This window comes from Pan troglodytes, chromosome 13 (assembly GCF_028858775.2).
Source record: "Pan troglodytes isolate AG18354 chromosome 13, NHGRI_mPanTro3-v2.0_pri, whole genome shotgun sequence".
NCBI lineage: Eukaryota > Metazoa > Chordata > Mammalia > Primates > Hominidae > Pan > Pan troglodytes.
The window spans coordinates 124,525,515-124,550,389 of record NC_072411.2 but is presented as its reverse complement, the minus strand read 5'-3'; the positions used below and the strand labels follow the sequence as shown (position 1 = coordinate 124,550,389).

Here is a 24,875-nt window from a genome sequence, read left to right as displayed (position 1 = left end):
AGCCCCGCTTGCGGACGGAGAAGACAAAAGAACATCAGCGCACCCTGGACTCCTCCCGGGAGGAACCCCATCGGGAGGACCCCTTAACAAGCCTAGGCCAAGGGGCACTGACCACAGGAAGGAAAGCTAAATATGTCTGGGGCCCCAGATGCCTTCTTATTGGAATTGTGCCCCATCCAGTGGCAGTAAGCCAAGAGAAATGAGAGCGAGACCTACAGGTAGAAAAAATGAGACATAGAGAGAGACACAGGAAATCACAAGAGGAATAGAGGCTGAGCGAGACACACACACAGAGGCACAGAAAGAGACAGAGAGGGAAATAGAAAGTCAAGGAAAGAGTGATCAGAGAAAGACACACACACACACACACACACACACACACAGAGTGACAGAGACAGAGAGACAGAGAGACAGGAACTTCTCCGCCCTCAGCAACTGCCATCTCCCTGGGGCTGTCTCTCTCAGTTTCCACCGGGCCAACCTTCTCTCCTGGGCAAGGGGCGCAGCGCGGGTCCCCCTCGGGGCCAGCAGAGGCCTGGGCACCACCAGAGATGGGAAGAGAAAGTGGTCGCTGTTGCCCAATCAGCGCGTGTCTCCGCCACCCGGGACGGTCTACCCGTCGGCCAATCGCAGCTCAGGGCTCCTGACCAAGCTTTGGGTAAAAGAACTAATAAATGCTCCCGAGCCCGGATCCCCGCACTCGGTGTCACCACAGGAGGAGACTCAGGCAGGCCGCGCTCCCGCCTCACCAGGCTCCCCGGCTCGCCGTGGCTCTCTGAGCCCCCTTTTCAGGGACCCCAGTCGCTGGAACATTTGCCCAGACTCGTACCAAACTTTTCCGCCCTGGGCTCGGGATCCTGGACTCCGGGGCCTCCCCGTCCTCCCCTTTCCCGGGTTCCAGCTCCGGCCTCTGGACTAGGAACCGACAGCCCCCCTCCCCGCCTCCCTCCCTCTCTCTCCAGCCGTTTTGGGGAGGGGCTCTCCACGCTCCGGATAGTTCCCGAGGGTCATCCGCGCCTCGCTCGCCTTTCCGTTTCGCCTTCACCTGGATATAATTTCCGAGCGAAGCTGCCCCCAGGATGACCACGCTGGCCGGCGCTGTGCCCAGGATGATGCGGCCGGGCCCGGGGCAGAACTACCCGCGCAGCGGGTTCCCGCTGGAAGGTAAGGGAGGGCCTCAGCGCGCCGCCTGGATCCCAGGGCCTGGGACCGGCTGCCTCACCCCATCCCCAGGCTCCGCAGGCTCCTTTGGTGCTTCCAGGAAGCCCATTCCCTGGGCACCCCACACCCCAAGAAGCACCAGTCGGGGGCGAGGACCTACTCGATTTCCTTTCTGCAAATGGAGCGCGCTGCTCTCTGCAAATCCTGGCGGAGCTGGGCGGCCAGGCCTGCAGCAAGCCGGGGAGACTTGTTCCTGTTGTTTTGGAAATGCCGCGGTGGAGAAGGAGGTGAACCGGCTTCTGAGCGGCAGAAGCAACTTCTCCGCAATTTGTCCATTCGAAATTGTCTTGAAGTTGTCTCGAAATTGTCCCGGCTGCGCCCACACTTGTGAAACATATGTTAGTTCAGGAATTTTTTTTTTTGCCCTGCAAAGTTGTGGTGGCTAACGCCGCGCCATTGTGATTGGAATTTTTAGAATAATTAAATAAATTAGAATTCTATGTATCTCAAATAGCATCTAGAAGTTTCTATAACTTGTTTAGGAATCGCCTTTCCGTCCACTTGAAGATTCTGGGAATCCCGGGGAGGCAGGAAGTCTTGCAAGCCTGAGCCGTTTTCAATGGTTTTCCAGGTTAGGGCGCCCCAGCAGAGATGCTCATCGCCCCCCCACCCACTCCCTTCACACCCAGCCTAGAGTAGAATGTAACACCCAGAGCAAGAATGGGGGCTGGGGGCCCAGGAGCAGCCCTGCCGCTGCTGTGGTCTCTGTCCCAAGATGTAACAGGTGACACAGGCACTGCTGCTTGGGCCTCCTTTCTGGACCCTCTTTGACCCTTGGCTGCTGCACTTTTGGCTAGAAACCCCAAGGGCTATCAGCTGGCCCAAGTCCCTTAGAAAGGGAGAGATCCCAATTGGACAGGGATCGGTGGGAGCAGAGTTCATCAAGGCCAGCTCCTGGGTGAACTTCTCTTCGCCAGGAGGCTGTTTCTAGAGCAAGCTAGACTCTCTACCAGCTGCAGGGTCTCCTAAGTTGCCACTCCCCGGGCCCGAAGGGGAAGACGCTTTCTCCGGGGAGAATTATTTTGCCCCACTTGCTGTCTTTACACAAGATTACATGCGCTATATTGCTGAATAATTTGAACAAATGTGATTGAAAGGAGGTCTGGGTCTGGGAGTCCGATGTCGAGCAGTTTCAGCGTCGGTGCTGTAACATGAGGATAGGCCAGAAGACTGCGAAATTACGTGCTGCTGTTCTTTGCTTTTTATTTTCCTCCAGTGACTTTTCCCTTGCTTCTCTTTTTCACCTTCCCACAGTGTCCACTCCCCTCGGCCAGGGCCGCGTCAACCAGCTCGGCGGCGTTTTTATCAACGGCAGGCCGCTGCCCAACCACATCCGCCACAAGATCGTGGAGATGGCCCACCACGGCATCCGGCCCTGCGTCATCTCGCGCCAGCTGCGCGTGTCCCACGGCTGCGTCTCCAAGATCCTGTGCAGGTACCAGGAGACTGGCTCCATACGTCCTGGTGCCATCGGCGGCAGCAAGCCCAAGGTGAGCGGGCGGGCCTTGCCCTCCTGGCTCCCAGACTGTGGTCCCCTGTGTTGGGGAAGACGGGGCGGGGGGCAACGGCTGACATCTGGGGCTCTTCAATGAGTTATTTCTGAGGTTTGTGAAGGTGCGTAAAGGCGTGTGTGTGTGTGTACGTGTGCACGCGCCCTGGACACTTCTTGATGAACACTTAGGGAAAGCTCTTGCCTTTTTGCAAAGGAAAAATAACATCTGTTTTTTAAAGCCCATAAGCCTTGCAATCCTCATCAAATTATTTTAATGGATAAACACCTAAAGCAGGCAAGCTCTATGTGCCCACCTGTTGCCGATTTCTTCCCTAAGTGTCTTCCCGGCTCCCACCCATGGCACCGTCCTTTCCAAAACGAATGTAAGGAACTTCTTCAGGTTTTATAATGGTTTGTCTCCCAAACCCCGCCCTCAGTCTCCCCCAGTGCAAATTGTTTTCAATGAGTCAAATACTAGGGTGATCAGTTTTCTTTGTAATAAGCCAATGACTCCATTAAAAAAAAATAAGCAGTTTGGTGCTATCCTTAAATTATTTTTGGTTCTGTTTTTAAAAAGAAAGAGTCACACCAGCTAGGGCTGAGTGGGAGGGAATTACACAAGGTCTGTCTTTTCTTCTAGTTGCCGCCGGGCAAAATCAAGAGGGTTATGGTAAACCGAAGATCTCCAAACACCCTCCTCTTCCTTCCCACCTACTGAAACCCTTTCACAGCCTTTCTAAGAATCTTTGGAACCTTCTTTTTCTTTTTAAAAAATATATATTGGGGGTAGAGAGAAGAGTGAGTCTCTCTTAATTAATATTTGTTATCGACTCGAAGTTTTAAAAACCCAAATACATACCTTTACATTTCAGTCTTCACTTTAGCATAAATATCCCTTTGGAAAAGCACAAGTTGCAGATTTAACTTGATTTTTCAGCTCCTTTTTCAAACATCGCTTTTTTAGTTTCGTTTTCATGTTGGTTCTGTGTAAGCAGTTGCCTTATTTCCAGGGATGAGAAAGTATAACCCCACCCTACCCCCATCAAGATGTTATAATTCTTCTGAATTTATCCCGGTTGTCTGGTGCTTGTCTGGGGAAGTTAGAGGCTTCCCAGGCTGCTCCGGGATGGGATGGGATGTGTTCTGGTCTGCCCCTTTCTAAAGTGCCTCAGAGAGTTCAGGTCTTTTTGCTCACAAAGGGAGACCGTCCCAGAGGATTCAGCGAGGAGCATCCCGACAGGCCCAGAGGCGGTGGGGCCGCCGCCACCTGGCCCAGGGTACCGGGTACCAACGCCTGCCCGCCTGTTCTCTTAAAGCAGGTGACAACGCCTGACGTGGAGAAGAAAATTGAGGAATACAAAAGAGAGAACCCGGGCATGTTCAGCTGGGAAATCCGAGACAAATTACTCAAGGACGCGGTCTGTGATCGAAACACCGTGCCGTCAGGTACTAGGCCCATTAACCTCTCCCCGAGGCGCGACAGTCAGTCGCTATTACCCCGGCACGTCGACCCAGACGTAATCACCCCAATTATCGATCTCAGCTATTGGGAGGTGGTCTCTCCCGAGGCCCTGAAATATTTGCCAACCCGGTGTTCTTGGCACTTTATGGAGGGAGGGGTGAGCTGCTTGTCCTGGGGGCGGAGGGTGGCGAGACCACCGCTGAGGACACCCCAAAGAAGATTTCTGTCGAGGAGGCAGGGCAGGAAACGTGAGGCGGAGGCAGAGCGTTTATTAATATTGATGTTCCCTTTTAAAGAGAAACAAATGTTTTGGTAACCCCAACCGAAGGGAGATGGGGCCCGCGCCGGGAGGGACTTTGCCGTGTGCGCAAAGCCGTGGAGGCTTCCACAACGGCCCCGATTTCCTCCGAGAGTCTCAGGGACGGTCCGGAGCCCCCCGCCACGGCAGCCTGGGGGAGGCGGAGGGAGAAGAGGGGCGAGCACGGGGCCAGCGAGAGGGCGCACGGGAGGGTTTGTTTTTAATTAAAAGGAAACTCCCTTTTTCCCTCTGTGAGAAACATATTTCAGAGCATGGATTTGTTTACCAGACTGGAATCTGGAAAAAATAAGTGGGAGAGAGTGCATTTTCTTTTGATTTTTACAATAGGAAACGATTCTGCAGTTGAAATTTAAACCCTTTATAGCCTTAAAAAAAAAAAAAAAAAGGGAAGAAAGGAAAAAAAAGAAACTTAATTTTCGGGGGGTTGGTGGGGGGCGCGGACAAGTCGGCTTTGGTTCTTCCTCCCTTAAGGCGAACCGCAGGATCCATGCATTCAGGTGGGGAGGAAGGAGGGTACCCGGTGGGCTGGTGGGAGAATTCTCTTAGATTGCAGACCTAGAGCCCGGTCTTCGGAGTCCAAGAAGGGAAATGCTTCCTGCCCAGAATCGAGGGACAAAGATGGCATCCGGCCCTAACTTGGAGGCACGGTTTTCCCAGCCTCCGTCTTTCAGTACCGAGATACAGATAATAGGGAGGGGGGTTTGAGTGGCAGGATGAGAGGGCTGGAGAAGGATGAGGATGTCCAGAGATGCAGGAGGAGACACCCGCGAGCAGTGCAGGGCAGCAGCTCTAGGGCCCTGGCTGGTGTTTGGGGGTGGGGGGTCCTTCCCGCACAGCCCCGCTTGTCTCAACCATGTGCACTCCCTTGCTTCCTTCCTCCTCCCGCCCCCAGTGAGTTCCATCAGCCGCATCCTGAGAAGTAAATTCGGGAAAGGTGAAGAGGAGGAGGCCGACTTGGAGAGGAAGGAGGCAGAGGAAAGCGAGAAGAAGGCCAAACACAGCATCGACGGCATCCTGAGCGAGCGAGGTAAGCGGTGGCGCCTTGGGCGGCGCACTTGCTGGGGGACTTGGAGGGCATCGGCTACCTGACATTGGTGATCTGACGGCAGCCAAGCCCAGCTCGGATCAAGGTCCCTTCATGCGCGGTGTCTCTGCGCCTGAGTAACGTCATGGAAGTGAAAGACCAGAGAGACACTAGGAATCAAAACAAACATTTCTATTCTGCTTAGTTTTTCTGTTTTGTAAATCTTTCTTTCTTACCACTTTCAGCCCCTGGGATTCTAGAACTGTGAATTGTGCTCCGTTGTAGGGGGCAGGGGAAGCTGTCACTCTCTTGCCATTAAATGTATGAGACTGGGCATCTCTGAGCAATTGTAGGGCTGGGGATAGAGGGTACTTGAATCTTCAGAAGTTGAAGTAGCTTTTATGCCCTCAGGAAAGGCCCTGGTCTCCGGAGTTTCCTCGCATTAAAGGAGAGAGAGAGTACTCTTTTGGGCAACGGCCCTCCAAAATTGCCCCCACATTGGCTGCCTTATAAATGTGTGTGTGTGTTGACTGGTTTGATTTGTTTGAAGTTGATTTTCAAATGTGAGGGGGTTTAACCTGTGTGTGCCTGGGAATTGAAAGGAACCCAAGCTCTGGGTTACAAATTGAAGGGATCTGGGTTCTTAGAGTGCTGGCACCCTCTGTCTTCTAGGGGTACAGATCCCCATTCCTTTTCGGCTGTGCACTGTCGGCACTAAGAAAAAAAATCTCCCCCATGGGAGACAGAAGTGCAGCTTGCTTCCCCTTCACCTGCCGCAAGCCATCCTCAAACTTTAAGGGTACAAACGCAGAAAGAAAGAAAGAAAGGAAAAGAAATGCTGAACCAGGAAAGGATCATTGCAGCAGGAGACGGCGGGGGGGAGGGGAGGATTGTGTCTCAGTGGCTTTGGCCTTGGGGGTGGTTGCCCCTCTTCAAATGCACAAATGGTCAAGAGTGGCCAGGGGCCCCACTTGTGCCTGAAGTTTCCTCACCTGGGACTTGGAGTTCATTGGGCAAAGTTACTTTTGGAGTTGCCAGAGGGACAGGAGGCTTTCCAGGTGGGCTCACAGCCGTTGCCAACTGTGACTAGCTGGGTCCGAGCCCTTATCAGAGTGGCATCCAAGTGGGACTTCTTTTATCTTCATTGCCCAACTCTGTGGCAGCCAGTGGCTCTCCTGAGCAGCTGCTTTACAAAGCAATGCAAAATCTGCACACAACCTGGAAGGAACATTTAGATTTGGAAGTTACAGATCCAAATGGCTGATTTGAGGGAAAAACAAGTATAGATACTCTGATGCACACAAGAAATCAAAGACATGTCAAACCACAGCAGGTTGGGCAGGGAGATGCTTCCTTTGCTTTATGACAGAGGCCTCCTATGGACTCAGTCTAAATCCTCTTTTTGGAGAGGTGCATTTTTCTGCCTTGGTCTCTGAGAAGACACCTTGGCTTTTATCCCAGGCCTAACTGCAGAATAGAGGTGCTGAGAAGGGAGGAAGGCAGGGAGTCAGACAACCCCAAACCAAATGTGCTCCTGTGGGCAGTGGGGAGAAGAGCCCAGAGCAGTCACAGAGGCTGGGGACTCACGGCTTTGCTACTTGTTGCTGGAGGCTCCGGCGCTGGCAGACTGGCTGCTCTCTCGCAGTACAGGCGACTGAGGCCCAGTAGACAAAACGTCCCAAATGAGCTGGTCAAACATTTGTACAACTTTTCCAGCTTTTACAAAGAAGGCCTTCTCTACACAATCTACACTTGGAGATGAACTTGGGAGACAAAGCCTGGAGAGTCCATTGAAACTCACACTTTAGCTCAGCCCAGACAAAGCTCCAGCTCGGAGCAGCTTGATGTGAACAAAGGAAGGCAACCTTTTTATAATTCAAGGAGAAAAGAAGAGAAAACAGCACCACAAAAGGCTGAGAATAGACATTATGGGCTTGCAATGAGGGATGAATTATTCAATGAGCCCCAATAGCTGCTGCGCCGGGAAGTTTTATGGACTCTTCAGCGTGGAAAAAGTGGCCATTTCACCTACAAAATGTTTCTAGTCTTTTGGGCTGTCTAGCTGGGCCGGCTGCTATTCAAGGGCAATTGCTACATTTTTTAAAATCAGAGTATTCTCCCCAGTGGGGGCTGTGCTGTTGGAAACACACACACACACACACACACAGACACACACACACACACACACACACACACACACCTTGGAGGCTGAAGCCTGATTTAATTTGGGGTTGTCAAGGAAGATGCAGTGTCTGTCTCTTCAGCATCTCTAGCTCCTTTTTAGATGAGCCTCGGAGGACAAGAGGGGCCCAGAGAAAGGACAGAGTGAGGTGCAGTTTGAAGTCTAGAAACTTCAAAAACTCCTTTCTGTTGTTCGGGCATCAAAAATCCCAGGCTGCCCGCTTGTAAAATAGAATGAATGTTGATAAAGCGCTCTTAGCGCCCTGGCAGAGGGGGAGGAGAAAGCTGAGGGAGGAGGGACTTTGGGGTCCCCTGACCAGTGTGGTGTAGTCTTGCCCTTTTCCAGTTAGTGGGTCTGGTGGGTGCTGCTGAGCCTGGCTTTTCAGGGGAATCCTTGGCCTGAGGTCTGCTTGGCAGACACTAGGACAAAAGGGTTGAGCCACCTTGAATGAGGTCAGAATCACCTCATTCTTCTCTCCAGTGGCTTTCTCCCAGATGGTCCTCTTAACTTTCCCAACTTTCCCTTTTCCCTCGCTCAGTTCAAGAGCTGAGCCACTTGCGGTGCTGGTGCGCTCAGGCCCGCGCTCCCTAACGGGCGCGCGCTAAGCATGATGCACCCTTGCTGGATCCATCCTTCCAGCTCCGTAGCCCAGGAGAAAGGAGAGGGCTGGGCGGTTCACTAACACAAGCCCCGCCCGCTATCCCCAATCCCCCTAGCCCCTGGCCCGCGCTGAGACTGGAGCAGAGGCAGCCGGGGGAGCCAAGTCCTGGCCGAGGCATCCGGGGCTGTGGGCACGGCCCTGCGCAGCGGCCGCTCAATGGGCGCCTCTGTTCCTCCCCCGGCTCGGCCTAGCGAGCCCGCGGGCGCCGCCACAATGGGCTGGGCCCCCACTCCTGTGCTCTGCGCCAAAGCGCCGCGCCGCGCCGCCCCCTCCCCTACTCTCTGGCCGGCTCGAAGCTTAGCTCGCCGGGCTGCAGCCGACTCAATTGCCTCCTTTATGTCCTTCTCACTTTCATCTAGACACAGCCCGCCTCCCCCCTTCTTCTCCTCTTTTTTTTTTCCTCCCTTGCCTGAGGCTCACATTAGTGAAATTTCTGCAACCTCCCCCCATTTTTTTTCTTATTTTAAAGAAAGCCCTTAACACAAAAGCGGTGACTAATCAATAGAAACTGCCCCTTCATCATCTCCTCCTCCTCCTCCACCCCTCCTTCTCCCCCTCCAGCAGGGTGACGCTTTTCCTGTTTGTGAGTTTTGGGAAACATTTTTGCTTTGTGCAGTAATGGAATTAGAGGACAGTTGAGGACTGTAAATGGACACGCGACTGCAAGACTCTCGCTTAAATATTTAGATGCAAAGTTACAATTACTGACTTGTTGTAGCAGCTTTGAAGTGGCAGCTCCGGAGTGCAGGGTGAGAGAGGCCAGACTGCCAAATTGATGTTTTGATTGGGGACTGGCGATACACTCTCATAAGACTTTCCTCCCTTTTAAAATCACAAGTGAGCGTGGGAGGTTTGCAACAATTTAAAAGATCCCCCTAAGAGATCTCAAGCATAGGTCGGTTGGGGGCTTATATTCCTTTCCTATCTGTTCCCTCCTATTTGACGTTTACAAAAAAGAGTGCTTTCTTAAAAAATTGGAGAAAGTAAAAGTGACGAAAGCTTTGCTCAAGTTTCCATTTTATTTGTAAGCTTGTCAGCTTTTGTAAAGTTAACGAGGACGACTTCAGCTTTTTTGGGGGGAGGTAGGAGAAGATTAATCAGTTTAAAACGCAGAAAAGCATTAAAGGTATTTGGAGTATTTTATTTCCAGTGAAATCATGAAAAGAGCACTCTTATCATTAAGGGACTGCTGAAATCAAGGAAAACGAAGGGCCGTTTCTTTCCCAGTTAGTGAGCAGGAAGGGCCATTTTGGTCCAAGGTTGGGAGGAGGGGAAGGCGGGGGACGAACTTTCCCATAGATTAAAATCATTGGGTATAAGATCATAGGTTTATGGCATCGGATCCTTTATTCAAGTGGACAGACCAGCCCACTTTCCAAGTCCATTTGTTAAGATCACGAATTTGACCTCAATGTCGTTTCGATTCTTTAGAGAAAACTTCATATTTTCTGAAGTCCTTGCAAAACTCAGCAAAGAAATATCATCCATTTAAAAAATATTGGAAGTATCAGAACTTGAATTCTATTAGAACACCACGCCGTGTTCTATTTATTAATGTCGCGGTAACAATTTTCTTGCTGGAACGATTTGAAAGGAAACACCAGAGTTCAGCTCCTAGCTTTTTCTTTTTCGCTTGTTTGGTTTGGTTGACTGCTGTGTGCTTACCTTCTAGAGCTTTATTGAAAACATGCAGATTTTCTAATTAATGCTTGAAATCGTATGTTTATTTTGGGGTTTGATTTGATTGTTGATAGCACCGGAACCAGGACGTAGGGGCTTCCACTGAGTAATAATTACTGAAGGGTCATTTAAAAGTCCCCAGGGCTGAGCAATAAAACCCACCCGGGCGGTGAGGCGGAACCAGTCAGCGCGCGGCGGTTTAGGCGAGTGGAATATGCAGAAATCGATCACGTGAATAGGAGTGTGGCCGCTAAATCCGAATGGCTTCAGCATCCATGAATGCATATATTTTGAGCACAACAACAAAAAATTCTTCCTATGAGACTGAATGTTTAAGTTGTACATAAGTAGATGGCCAATGAAAATGAAAAGCTGCAACAGTAACAACAAACAAACGGTGAGAAATGAGAGTTTGGCTTGGGCTGGAACAGAAAATGTTTTACGTTCGATTGGATTCTGTATGACAGGTAACTTATCTATGAGGGTAAATAAAGATTAAAGAACCATTTAGAATGTACATATATAACTAACAAGACACTAAAAGGCAATTAAGCAGTCAGTTTAATGTCTTATCTCACTGGCTGCTCTGGGGTTGTTTTACAAGTAGGAATTAAAATCTGAAAAGGAAGTTTTCAGCAGCTCTGGCCAAATATTGATTAAGTAGCTGTTTGTTGATACCATTGTTACACATTAAAAGGCCTGGAGCGCGGCCCCTCAGTGGTCATCTTCCATTGTGAGGGGTTCTTAACCATAGAGATCAAAGCAGGATCATTTCAATTTATCTGTCCTGGAAAATCCTTCTTTTCCTCTGAAATCTCTAAGGAGGAATTGACCAAATTCTCTTTAAGAAATAGGAACTGAAACCAGTTACATGTTGTAGGTTTGTAGAGAAGACTCATAGGGTGTTTTTAATTATCCTATCGTGATTTCTTACTTAGAACTGAGGCTATGATGGTGAATTTATCATCAAATAGATTCTCATTTTGGGGGTGTGTGGCAGAAAGCATGGCAGCTACTATCTGCCTGTTGCTAAAATTTCTAAATACAAAAGTTTCCCTAAAATTGTCTTCCAAGCTGGAATTATTTAATGAAAACATAGCAGATTTTTATGTAAAAGTAGGTGGGGAATAATTAAATACACAGGACTCTGAGAGTTATAATGACTACATCTCTCTACACGTGTTTCCATAATTTCTGTGTTTATAGATGGTTAGACGACTCTCATGTATATTTCTAATCCTCTATAATTTAGGAATAGATATGTGTTTACGTGTATGTATGTGCATTGTTAGAGTTTATTTATTACACTAAGAATTATGCTGGCACTAAACTATATTTAGTTGCACAAAATGAAGATATGTTTGTCCTATCGATTGCACTTTCTAAAGTCGTCAGAAACTGAGGTAACAGCACAGCCTCCCAGTTGTTGAATGCCAGGAGAAATATTTCCTTGAATCATTTTATGACTCTTTTAAACTGTTGATTTTGAGATGAACTATTCGACTTTTGTTTGTTTGTTTAAGAACTCAATATATTTGCATAGGTTTTTCTTTTATTATGAAAGCAAAAATCCTGCAAAGGAATCTTTTGGAAATACTATCTCTGTGCTTAATTTGCAAATTCCAACAAATAGCACTAACTGAGGTTGTAAAATTCATGCCAGATTTAGGCTTTGGATATGTAACTGTGCATCATGGATCTGCCTGTGTGTGGGGTTTTCGAATCTCTTTCTTTGTGCTCATTTCAGTACTAAAAAGTTGTGCATGAGGCTCTATTGTTTTATTTTTTACTCTTGTTCACTCTTGAGCAAGATGAATCTTGACATACAGAGCAGAATTTTGGTGGGTATTATCTAATATTTTCTATTATAATCCTCCTATTAATTAATAATCCATCTGTGCTCAAATGCTCTCTGATGTAAAATATTTACTACCAAACATTGCAGTGTAGAACAACTGCCTGAAATAGATTAAGCTAGAAGTTACAGTTAGCTCAGATTTGTTATGGTTCCCATGTCCTGGGTCCAGATATAGCATTAGATAGTTCTTTGTCATATATTTCAAATGTATATTTCGTATACATACAGAGTTCAAGTAACTTTTCTTCCTTGGATATTAGGCCGTGTATTCACACACTGCCCCAGGGACAGCAGCTTCCAGCTCCAAGTTGGGTCTGATCTTAGTACCAACTCAAAATTGCTGACCCAAGAACCGGCTGCCTTTAGCTGGGGAATTCTGAAAAGGAATTTCAGATATTTCTGAAGAAAATTCAGGTATTGTCATCTTTCTGGAAGATAAACACCAAAGCAGCAATAGGTATTATAATTCTATAATAGGTGAATAAAAGGTGTTATAAATTCTTACCTTCAATACCTATTTTCTTTCTTTCCTTCCTAATAAAGGTTATTGAAAAGACTAATCCCCTAATGGCCATCCTCTGCCCTATTGGGAAAGATAGTTTTGTCCCATTCACACCAGTCTTCGGTAGAGCAAGACACAACTCAGCTTTTAGCTCTACCTTACAGTGTTGGGAAATACTGAGCTCCAATAGCTTTGTGAGATTTTGCTGGAAGCAGAACACCTCTCCTTTAGGAAGGCTTTCTTCAAATATCTAAGCTGAGATCATGCTCCAAAATGAAGAGAATATGTATATTTCCAAGTTTTAGTTGGAATATGCACAGTTATCAAAATGCCTGTTTAACATCATAAAACATCAATTCACGAGAGAAGAATTAGAAAGTTCACCATTGTCAAAGGGAGATATGAAAATCATGAAATATAGTTATTGAAGACAGTTGAGGAATAATAGGTGTTATAAATTCTTATCTTCTTCTTTTCCTTCTTTCCTTCCTGATAAATCTTTTTAAAAACCACCAACAGGTAATTTCTGTTGTTGAAGTGGCCACTTGTCTTTGAAAATGAAGTTGTATTGAATAAGGGCAACAGTGTTAAGAATTTGATTTGATGCACATTTCTTCTAGGGGAAAGGAAAATCTTGAGAAAGCATTTTGCCTTGCACATTGCATACAGCAAAGTTCGTACCATTTTACATTTTGCTGCAGGATTTTTTAAGTGAAACAAAACAAAACAAAACACCTCCACTTTGTGGTAATGTAAGTTGATCGAAGTAGTCTGAGTTTTTATGTCCACCTCTTACTGAGGTGATTGATAAATTACCTTCCCTAGCAAAACAGATTAGAACTCAAGATAGGCAACTATTAAACTAGCTGTGTGTTTGGCTCCTTAAACTCATTCAGTAATTCCTTGACTATACTTTCTTATGTACTTTTATTTGGCCATATTTACTGTATCTGTAATAGTATGTGAATATCAACTGAATTCTGGAAGCCAATTCCCCACGCATCTTGGACCTAATCCAACATATTCTGTTTAAAAATAGCTGATCAAGCCGCCTGGCGCGGTGGCTTACGCCTGTAATCCCAGCACTTTGGGAGGCCGAGGGAGGTGGATCACCTGAGGTTAGGAGTTTGAGACCAGCCTGGCCAACATGATGAAACCTTGTCTCTACTAAAAATATAAAAATTAGCTGGGTGTGATGGCACACGCCTGTAACCCCAGCTACTTGGGGGGCTGAGGCAGGAGAATTGCTCAAACCTGGGAGACGGAGGTTGCAGTGAGCCGAGATCGTGCTACTGCACTTCAGCCTGGATGACAGAGCGAGACTCCGTTTCAGGAAAAAAAAAATAGCTGATCAAAATGCTTTGTGACAGGGATGGGAGACTTTTCTTGGTTGACCAACATAGGATTGAGGGAGAGGAAATACCACTGATTTTCAGCATTTAAAAATTTACAGGATCATATGGATAATTCAAGTAGTATAGTTTTATCAAAACTTAAATGTAGATTTTCAAAATTTTTATAATTGAAAAGTAGGCAAATTTATGGAAACAACTGTAGAATTAAATGTATTTGGTCTTGTGTTAATGGTTGGAAATAATAAGTAAGTTAGGGTAGAATATTAAGAAAGAAAAGTTAATTGCTATGAAATTTGTATTGCAACATGGAATTATTGTGTACTCTCATAGTAAATGCTGATACGGTCACATACACATTTGCATTTTAAATAGAAAGTCTACATTTTTATTTTGTGATTTTTACAGGCACACAGATATGCTAAATGTGCATATATACAGAAAATAAAAATGACTTTTAAACATATCCCTCTTCGCCCCCTACCCTTTTAGTGGCAAACTCTAGTGTCGGCATAACTTACCCAGTTCACAGGCTCTTGGTTCTTACCCAGTTCATTGGCCCTTGCCTTTGAGTACTAACTTCCTAGTTTCCTTCATACTACCTCTTTCTTTCAAAGGCATTTTATTTTTAAATGAATATAGATTCATAGAATCTGTCTTCAAACATATATTTAAATTCTTCCAATATTCAAATGTAATATGATGATTAAGAAAATCTTGGCCAAAGCATGTGTGCATGTGTGTGTCTCAATCATCACGGTTGAGCTTAACCTGAACTAAAGAAAATTAATTGGTCCAATTCATTTTATTATAAGAAAAGCAATAGGTTTCTTCTTTATGAATCCCCACTTGGCCAGTTTCCCAATTGAGGTTCACTAAAGCAATTGAATGCTTTTTGTCTTGTTTGATTTAAACAACCTCCAAAGTACCTTTTCAGATCTTTCTTGCCTTATAAAAACACAGTACCCAAGGTGAAAGTGGTCTGTTCTTGCATCACCAATTTTGCTCTAAAATTGAGACCAAGCACATTTTAGTTGTGACCTTTTGAACTTCAGTTTTGACATCTCTAAGATAGGGAACTGCATACCAGCTTTCCAGGATTCTGTGAGAATGAAATGAGAAGGTGCATATTATGTGCAAATTACACCTAGCAGCAAAACTCAAAAGTCTTGGTCGGGGGGAAAAATCTCTGAACACTCAGAAAGTGACCAGCCTACAAACTAGCAGATGGGCTCTGCCGAAGGGCAGATAAAGCCTAATTCAGGGCTTAGAAGCAACAATGAAGACCAAACACACACACACACACACACACACACACGCACACAGACACACACCCCACACCACTAAGTCTGCTTTCACCAAGTCAAAAAATTGAGTTTATGAGCAACTATTAAATGTAAAAAACTTCGATATAATGGGTATAAAAAATAAAATTCTAAAACCATTAGCTGAGATGTCAAAACATGCTTCTTAATTACTTTTCCTCCCAGCTTAAAAGGTTACTTTTCTCTTTTAGATTAACTTGGCTTTTTTTGAAACTCCTACTCAAACTTTTCTTTGTATTTGGCACAAGTTTTTTCAGCAGATCAGGAATTGACACATACGTTGCTTTTTTGAAAACGAGTCTCATACATCCATTCTTATTCCTAAAATGCTGTTATAGTCTTTCATTTTGGGGAACTGTTTTTGCACAGTTTCTCATTATATCCGCTCTTCAGCCTGCTTCATTGTTCTTAAAGGTCTTTATAGCTCTGCACGTGAGGTTGTGTGCATTCTTTTTTCTTTGTGCATGATTCTTCTTAATTCCCTCTCCTTTAAAACTGGAGCTAAGAAGTTTTAAGGACACCTTCCAAAGTAGCATTCTTCAAGCTGAAGGATACATTTTAATGACCTTTCTGTTCCATTTGCCTCCATTACGTCCCAAAAGGTTGGGGGCTCCTGTGTTATTGGGGTGCAGTGTGAGAGTGAAAAAGAAAATAGCCTGGCTAGTAAGGCTCCTAGGAGCTGGAGAGCTCCTGCCCCCATGTTTCTCCCTCTGGCGCAGCTTGGCAGTGCAGCCACTGGCTGCAAGGAAGGTTGTTTTCTTATCCCCGCATGCACTGGTCTGACCTGTCTCCAAAATAGGTCAGGCTGGGGCACAGCCAGTTTATGCAGCTGTTGCGGCTTAGGCTTCGCAGCAGGCAGCCGAAGCTCCTTGGCCAGCCGGGCCCCCAGTGAACTGATAAAAATTCGCTGGTGAGCCATGGGGCCTTCCTTCTGGACAGTCCTGGCCCCCTGAAGGCTTTTAGATGCAAGAAGACTCCTGGATTATGGGGGCCAACTCTCAGCCACCAAAGGGAAATGTTCTTTTATTCTGAGGATTGCACTCTTGTTGACCCAAACATTCAAGTGAAATATATACTTTGTCAGATTAAAAAAAATTATCGTATTTATTTTTGACTGGGTAAAACACTCACTTTGCACAAAATTCAAAAGATATAAATGGATGTACGGTGACTAGTTTTCCTCCCACCTCTGCCTGCTAGTGGCCAGTATCTTGTCTATTTTTCCAGACACTCTATGCCAACCAAGCAATTACATTTCTCTCTCTTTTTAAAAATATTATCTTCCCCCTTTGGCAGAAATGGTAGCCTACCTACAATACAAACTTTTCTGCACCTTGATTTTTTTTTCCACTTTAGAATATATCTCAGGAATTATTCTGCATAATGTCTTGTTTGTATAGCTGCATAGTACTCCATCATATTGGCAAAGGATGACTTATTTAACAACATGTAGATTGTTTTCAATCTGACAGCACCATTTGGCACACGTGTGAGTTTATTTGTAAAATAATTCCTCCCTGGTAAGGACAAAAGGAATGACATTTGTAATTCTGGTAGCTTTGGTGGAATTTAGCTTCTGCATTGAGACCAAATGGTGGGGAAGTTCTTAGAAATCACGGTGCAGGAGTGTGTTTGCCTTTGGGCACTGGCACAAGAAAAATGATACGTTTTCTCCTATCACTATATCTGAGTAGGAACATAGGTTTCAAAATTACTGCTTAGAGTTGTTCTGCTAACAATGACTACCTACTGGACATTCCTCCAATATTCTATTGCTTCTTCAAATGGAACAGTCTCTAAATACAAGGAAAAATTTTTTCTTTGACTTATTGGTTCCTTTTTAAAAATTCTACTTTTTCCCTAATTATTATTTATTTAAGTTTGGCACCATCAAAAGTAGTCTCTTTATGTTAAGCATTTTTATTTTTCTTTGTAAGCCAGAAAAATTGTGGGTAGTTTTATAACAACTTAGAGGCAACTTATTATAATTATTTACTTACAAAAGAAAAATTGTCTCCAAGGTCACCAAATTAGGGTTGAACTAGTAAGAGAGTGGTTTATGAATAAGAAAATATGGTCTTGTATTTATTTTTCAGAAGTGCTGCCGGATGCTCTAGCGGTTTCTTGAGTTTGGGAATGGCTGACTTTTAATTTGTAAATTTTTAGAGAGTATATATCCATGCCCATCTCTGCACAAAAGACTTTTTATGTTTTTTCAAAAACCTTGCTTCCCCCAAATCATTTCAGTCTATTTTCCCTTAAATCTGATGCTATGGAATTCAGTTGTTGTCCTGCTGAAAACCTGGTCTACCTAAGCTAGACGTTTCAGCCTGTGAAATAAGCCAGAAAGGACTCTGCTCCAAGTATACGAGAAATACAACCCCCTCAAAACCCTCCTGAGAAAACTGGAGCTATGATTGCCAACGAATATTATAGAGCAAATGTTTCAAGTCATTTCTTCTTAGGAATGGGCCTTTCAGAAATAGGAGAACAAGTTAGGGGCGAAGGATTTATTTCTGGAAATCAAAATCTTGATTTGGTTTTAAAAAAATAACAAAAAACCAAAAACACGTCTTCTTTCTTGACTGTTCTTGCTGCCAGGCCCAGAATGTGCAGGATGTAGTGTGCCAGTAAGGCAGGAGGATGCATTTTCTTAATTCTAGAACTTTCGTTTGTGCTTAGATGGAAGACGGCTAGCAAGGTGCCCTCAATTCCCTTCTTGCTTTCTCTCTGACTTGCCTATGGAAATCTAAAGGGGTCAGTTAGGGGATGGAAACAGGCCTGCGTTAAGAGTGTCTACAAAGAGCTAAGAAAAATCAAAAGCAGCTTTTTAAAAATTCCCTGCTCTGCATAATTTGGGTTGAATCAGGCTCATAGTTTGTGGTATCTGATTACTACCTGTAAAAGTATGCAGCTCTCCACACAGGAAGGAAAGTCTACAGAGGATTAATATCAACATGGAAAATTTTCATTTGCTCCTCAAGTTGCTGTGATGTTCTCAACAAACACTTAGACCATATAAAATAATTTGCTTCTAGGCCCATAGTGGCCAAGCTTTAGGTTACTGACAGATCATCACACTGCTTTTATCCATACAGGTGAAGGGAAGTGGCAGGCAGAGCCATCCTCCAGGGAACTTAAACCTCCAGGCTTAATGTCAGAGAGCAGGTGTTTTCTGGGGAGAGCAGCCCCTTTGCTTCTGATTTATAAACGTGCAAGTTTTTAAAAATAGGAAGTGGAACATAAATTCATCTGGGGAAAATGTTTCAATTTTCCATTTCGTGATTCCCAAGTAGATGGGATCTGGAATTGTTAGTTACATTTTGGGAAGTTCTGGGTCATCTAAAATACCCTCTGAGACCATTTCTAAAGAAAGCTGAAAGTCCATTTCAAGTTGAGCAAATAAATGGTGGTTTCCTCATGGTGCCCCCGGTGGACTAGCAGTATGCCAGAGCAGAATATCATTTGGGAATTGATCCAGCGTGGAAACTTTCCAGGTGGTAGATGTGCTTGGCTTTTATGCAGACAGGGCACATCTGGGGCACGTGTGTACATGACACACATTTATCAGAGGGCAACAGAAAGGCAACTTTTACAGTTTCTTACTAGAAGCCAGTGTCTGTTTGTGGTCACTGGCCCTGCCAAGCTCTAAATACTTGCTGAATTTTTGTCTGAGAGCAGAAGTCGAATGGAAGGCTGGGGATTTAGCATCATGTCAGAAACTACAAAGAGCCAGGCTTAAGAGTGCAGGGGTTAGAGGAATGCCTGGGTACTGGGCAAGTCCCCATTATACAAGCAATTCGCTCCAAGTAGGAGGCCAGGATGGGAACTCAAGGCCTGTTCTACTTTGGATTCAGTTTCTGGGCTTCTCAGTAAACTTTTTGGGCCTTGGCTCCTCTGGGTCTTCTCCTTGTCTATGGAAAGTATCAGCTGGTCTTTCTTGGGGCATTCCTGAACATAAAACCAATGGATAAGTGGGATGACCATCTCATCTTGCTTTTGTAAGAGGCTCAATGAGTTGTCAGTTAAAAGTAGGGAAATACAACTCTTGTGGAGGTCAAAGCAAGTACTCACTCATTTCCCGGCATACCTTTGTCTTATATTATTTGTCCTTTTTAGGAAAATTGAAACTAAGCCATTGCACAGGACTCTTCCTTCCTTCCTTCCTTCCTTTCTTTCTTTTTTCTTTCTTTCTTTTTCCTTCCTTCCTTCCTCTTTCTTTCTCTCTCTCTTTCTTTCTTTTTCTTTCCTTCCTCCCTCCCCTCCCCCTCCTCCCTCCTTCCCTCCCTCTCTCTCTCTCTTTCTCTCCTTCTTTCTTTCTTTCCTTTTCTTTCTCTTTCTTTCTTTCTCCCTCTCTCTCTTTCTTTCTTTCTTCCTGACAGAGTTTCGCTCTTGTTGCCCAGGCTGCAGTGCAACAGCACAATCTCAGCTCATTGCAACCTCCACCTCCCACGTTCAAGCAATTCTCCTGTCTCAGCCTCCTGAGTAGCTGGGATTACAGGCGTGCACCACCTCGTCTGGCTAATTTTTGTATTTTTAGTAGAGATGGGGTTTTACCATGTTGGCCAGGCTGGGCTCAAACTCCTGACATCAGGTGATCCACCCACCTCAGCCTCCCAAAATGCTGGGATTACAGGTGTGAGCCACCATGTCTGGCCTTGGACTCTATTTCTAATGGGGTGCCAGTATATACCTTGGTCAGATAAGGAGACCAACCATTTCTTTATTATAAAATACAAATGACACAGAGAGCCAATTTTTTTTCTGAATCTTTGTTGGCTAACTTTCATAATTTTATTGAATTACTATAATTTAATGTTACTAGTTTAAACTAACATTTTTTCCCCTGAAATGAATCCTTTCTATTTTTTTGTAACATGAAAACCCAAGTTAAATTCATTAAGTAAGACAATGACTATCTTTCACATTGAAATTTCTGGTGCTTGGAAAATTCTTATGGAAAAACTTCAGGAAAAATAAAAAGAACTGTTACTCAGACTACAATTTATAGGAAAAGATGTTACCAGAACAAGTGTAGGCTTTTCACAGGCATGCTTGAAAATTCTCCTACCACCTAACCCTCCTCTACCAAACCCTTTGAAAATGTTTTTCCCCACTTTCCTTCCATAAAGGGCCCTGTGGGCTGACCTTAGGTGAAAAGAGTGAAGTCAGTCTTGGGTGCTGTTCCCTCTCCTTTCCTGAATCCCTGTCCCTGCCATTTGCCTTGTACATTCCTACTACTACTACTACTACACCACACACACACACACACGCATGCACGCACGCACGCACGCATGCACAGGCTTGCACTCAGCTCTACCTCATTCACATAGATACTCAACTGGTTGGCTGGGCGTGGTGGCTCATGCCTGTAATCCCAGCACTTTGGGAGGCCCAGGCGGTCGGATCACTTGAGATCAGGAGGTCGAGACCAGCCTGGCCAGCACGGTGAAACCGCCCCGTCTCTACTAAAAACACAAAAATTAGCCAGGCTTGGTGGCAGGTGCCTGTAGTCCCAGCTACTTGGGAAACTGAGGCAGGAGAATTGTTTGAACCTGGGAAGCAGAGGTTGCAGTGAGCCAAGATCGCACCACTGCACTCCAGCCTGGGCAACAGAGTGAGACTCCATCTCAAAAACAAACAAACAAACAACAACAACAACAAAAACAAAAGAAACTCAACTGGTTAGGCCTTTAACTGGTTAAATGGAAAGTATTTGCTCTTTTCTAAAGGACGCTGAGAGCTGACAACTTAGCATGAAGGAATGAATCCCTAAAGGTAGAATTTCAGGTGTCCGTGTTTGGTGGGGGCAGAAGATAGGTTCCTGATGCCCCTAAAATCACACCTCAGCAGATCCTGTCTTCACTGTGAAAGGACAGGATTAGTTCTGCTATGAAGGAGCTCCTTCCCGGTGGGCAGGACCTGCTAGGGCACAATTCCCCATTGAGCTGTCTAGGAGGAGACATAGCCAGGTTGGACCAAGAGCATCCCTCCACCACAAGTGGATTTCCCTCACTTCCTCAGTGCCAGGGAAGGGCCTTGGCTTTTGTCCCTTGGGCTCCCTGGCAAAAAGCAGAAGGACAAGAAGGGTCTCTTTGGCCAAGAGCCATAGACTAGGAAGGAACTGTGGGGCTCATCTCACCTTAGAACTCACAGCCTTCCCCAAGGAGCAGAAGTCTGGGCTGAGCTCTTAAATCCCTAGTGGCTCCTGGACAGTTGTCAGAGGTCTGAAGAAATGAGACTCCCCTCCTCTAGAGGACTGGGGTACAAAGGATGACTGTCATGGATCTACTAGCTTTGGCTGGGGGTGGGGGAGACTTCTGGCCAGGGAGGGCCAGAGGCTTAAATCTCCAGAGATTCCTAGACTCTCAGTCTTCGGACTCTTGAGATCCTTAGAAACAAATCACTTTGGAGCATGTAAGCCAAAAGGGTCTCAGTGGAACAACTGGGATTGAGTTCACCAATGATATCTGGGATTCAGAAATTGCCAGTGTATTCATGGACCATTTTAATCAGGGTGTCCAATCTTTTGGGCTCCTTGGGCCACACTGGAAGAAGACTAATTGTCTTTGGTCACACATAAAATACACTAACACTAACACGATAGCTGATGAGCTAAAAAAAAAAAAAAAGAAATCACACAAAAACTCAATTTTTTTTTTTTTTTGAGATGGAGTCTTGCTCTGTTGCCAGGCTGGAGTGCAGTGGCACGATCTCAGCTCACTGCAACCTCCGCCTCCTGGGTTCAAGCGATTCTCCTGCCTCAGCCTCCCGAGTAGCTGGGACTACAGGCACGTGCCACTATGCCAGGCTAATTTTTCTATTTTTGGTAGAGACGGGGTTTCACCATGTTGGCCAGGCTGGTCTCGGTCTCTTGACCTCGTGATCCGCCTGCCTCAGCCTCCCAAAGTGCTGGGGTTACAGGTGTGAGCCACTGTGACCAGCCAAAACTCATGTTTTAAGAAAGTTTATGAATTTGCTTTGGGCTGTTTTCAAAAGCATCCAGGGCTGCATGTGGCCCGTGAGCCATGGGTTGAACAAGCTTGATTTAAATGATCTTGTGTTCCTATTAGACTGTCAAAGTGGGCACTCAGGCTTAATTTGTGTTTTATAAATATTAGATAATGACAGGGAGTATGAGCGTCTAGAAAAACGGTCCACGTCTCCCCAGGAGGGGTTCCTGTAAAAGGTGGGCTCAGCAAGGAGCTAATGAACCTATGGGAATCTCACCTTTGAGGTTTGTTTCTGTGATTTGTTTCTGAGGATCTCAAGAGTCTCAAGACTGAGAGTCTAGGAGTCTCTGGAGATTTAAGCCTCTGGCCCTCCCTGGCCAGAAGCCTCCCCAACCCCCAGCCACAGCTAGTGGATCTATGACAGATCACCTAAAAACATCTCTGTGTCATTAGATTTTTGTAAATATTGCAAAATTAAGACCTATTGTATTTTTTTTTCAAGAGGAGCCCCCTAAATTGTAAAAGCTTCAGGTCCCACAAAACCGCATCTGCCCTTGTCCTTGTTCAGCAGAGGTGGGGAGAGATGGTACGCTTCTGTGTGTAAAGTGTGAGTCAGCACAACCATGTAACAGCCACATACTAACAGTGCCAACTTGTGTCTTGCACTTTAGAATACGCAGGGTGCTTCTTCATTTCCTGTGCCTTATCTTGTTTGCTTCAAGAAGTCAAAGTCTGGGTTTGACTAGCAATTTACCCATATGGTTCTTACTCTACACAGCATCCTCTGTCTTTGTAGGGAGCCCCTTAGGGGGGATCTTGGACCGACTCCTCACAAGAAGATGAGAAATATCCACTCACTGCATAAGGGCAGGTGGGCAAAACCCTTAATTGGAGGATGCAGGGAGGCTTAGTTCCCTTAGCTGTAAAGGTTGTGTTAGGCAGTTTCTAGATGTTTCTTGTAGGTCTCTGAAACTATTACTGCGACCTGGTTGCTTTCCGTTTCTGGACCTCATTCTCCCCTCCTCTGACAAATGGAAGCTCTGGGCGAGGTGAAGGCCACGGTCTCTCCCAGCTCTAGCAGGCTGTGGCAGCTGTGGCCCCATCCACCTCTCAGCAGACTTGTAGAAGGTACAGGCAGCCGCTTGAGGAAATCGTGGGGCCCCCAGGCAGCCAGGGAATCAGGGCAAGGATGGAGAGGACCGGGACCCTTCATATCTTAGAAGGTGAGCAACTCCTACCTTGCCTTGTCTTTGAGGGGAAAGATGCCTTTAGGTGCTGGAAGGAGGTGGGAAATGAAGCCTGCTGGGAAGAAGCATTTCTGTGCAGTATCACAGGTGAACACACCGGCTCTTCTCCATCCATGCAGGGAGATGCGTGCTTTCTTGCACCTCTTGTCAAAGCTGTGGCTTCCAGAAGAGGCTGGAAAGGCCTCTGGGTATTGTTTTGAGAGCTTCACTTTCAATGGGTTGCACATGATTCTGCCGGGAAGTTAGAATTGCTACACAGGAGGGTGACATTCCCTCTTTCGTCTATGCCTGGACAATTTCTTCCTGTGTCCAGAAAGGGACACACAGGATTTCTGGCTACTGACCACAAAGCTAGAAGCTGTCTGGTCTTGAAGAGAAGGAGACTCAGACAATAGTGCATTCACTTCAGATGATTCTAAGTCGTATCTTAAATTAACGCCCTAATGGCTCACACTTAGCGGTTGTCCCAACTGATTGGGGCAAACAAGAGTTTGCTCTTAACTAAAACACACACATATACACTCACATATTTAAAAATCTTATTTGAATAAATCAAAATTTTCAATGCCAAACAGAGTTTCAGAGAAAACTCATGAAGATTAAACAGGAGAGCATTTCAAATCTGAAAACTTTTGTTGTTTTTGTAAGAACATTGAAGCATTTAAAAACTTGGAAAGAATGTAAGAAATTTTTTTTTGTTATATTGAAGACAATCCAAAGCAAAATGTCATAGCCTATCAAGAGGAGATTTTACTAAGTTTCATCCTCCCATTTTTTTACTATTTTATTTTTGTGGAGGAAAATTATTTCAAAAATCATCTACACAACATATTGACTTTTCAGCTATATATTCTGAAGGTAGACAATGATTCATTCAAATATTACACTTTTTAATTGCAAAGACTGAATGGTAAAATTAACAACATAAAATGCACTTTGAAAATGCGGTGGGTTTTTTTTTTTGTTCTAGACAATTTTAGAGCATATAAAATATCCAAACTAATATTTGCATGCATAATTTTTTGTATGTACCTGATATCTATGGCTCAAGCTTTATTGTAGTTTATCTTAAATAGGTTTGTGGAAACACATGTAAGCAAATATTGCCATAAAATATTTACTAATCTTTTAAAATAGAAGCCAAACATTATAAAACGAGAATGTTAGGAAGAGGAACTATACCCTTTGTACATTCAGAATAATAAGCCCTGCTATTTACCATATGAGTTTGTCTCTATTTTTCTTAGTGATTATCCTGTACTCAGATCAAATATATTGCAATTTTGAACTTTGAATCGAAATTAAAATTTTTATTTAATAAGAGAGAAAGTCACTACTTGACCTTTAGATTAAAGAAGAAATCTGATCTTAGCCACTTCACTTCTAGCTAACATTAGGATTTTTGTTGAGTAATTCCATACAAATCAAAACAGTTCAAATTATTGACTCCTTTTTCCATATCCACAGACAAAACTGACTGATTCTGCCACATGAATTGGGTCCTAGCAGGTTTGAAAAAGTTGAATTTGTGAGAGATATGGCGTGAATTTGTTTAATATAGTTTGAATAGCAAGATAACTGTATAGCTTTTAAAATG

General features: G+C 44.9%; 1 protein-coding gene across 5 annotated transcripts in view; it reads left to right on the top strand.

Annotated features, from left to right (window-relative positions):
• PAX3 (paired box 3) overlaps positions 1 to 24,875 on the top strand; it is a 99,298-nt gene continuing 74,423 nt past the window's right edge. For 2 of the 5 annotated variants that reach the window (XM_001165390.7, XM_009444403.5), the window contains exons 1-4: positions 697 to 1,164; positions 2,476 to 2,711; positions 4,030 to 4,159; positions 5,387 to 5,521. In XM_001165390.7, coding sequence (XP_001165390.2) covers positions 1,080 to 1,164; positions 2,476 to 2,711; positions 4,030 to 4,159; positions 5,387 to 5,521 — 586 coding nt within the window. In that variant the 5' untranslated portion in view covers positions 697 to 1,079. Of the gene's footprint in view, positions 1,165 to 2,289; positions 2,712 to 4,029; positions 4,160 to 5,386; positions 5,522 to 24,875 lie in introns of those variants that run through there. The other 3 variants (XM_009444402.5, XM_016950585.4, XM_016950584.4) reach the window with 3 other exon arrangements.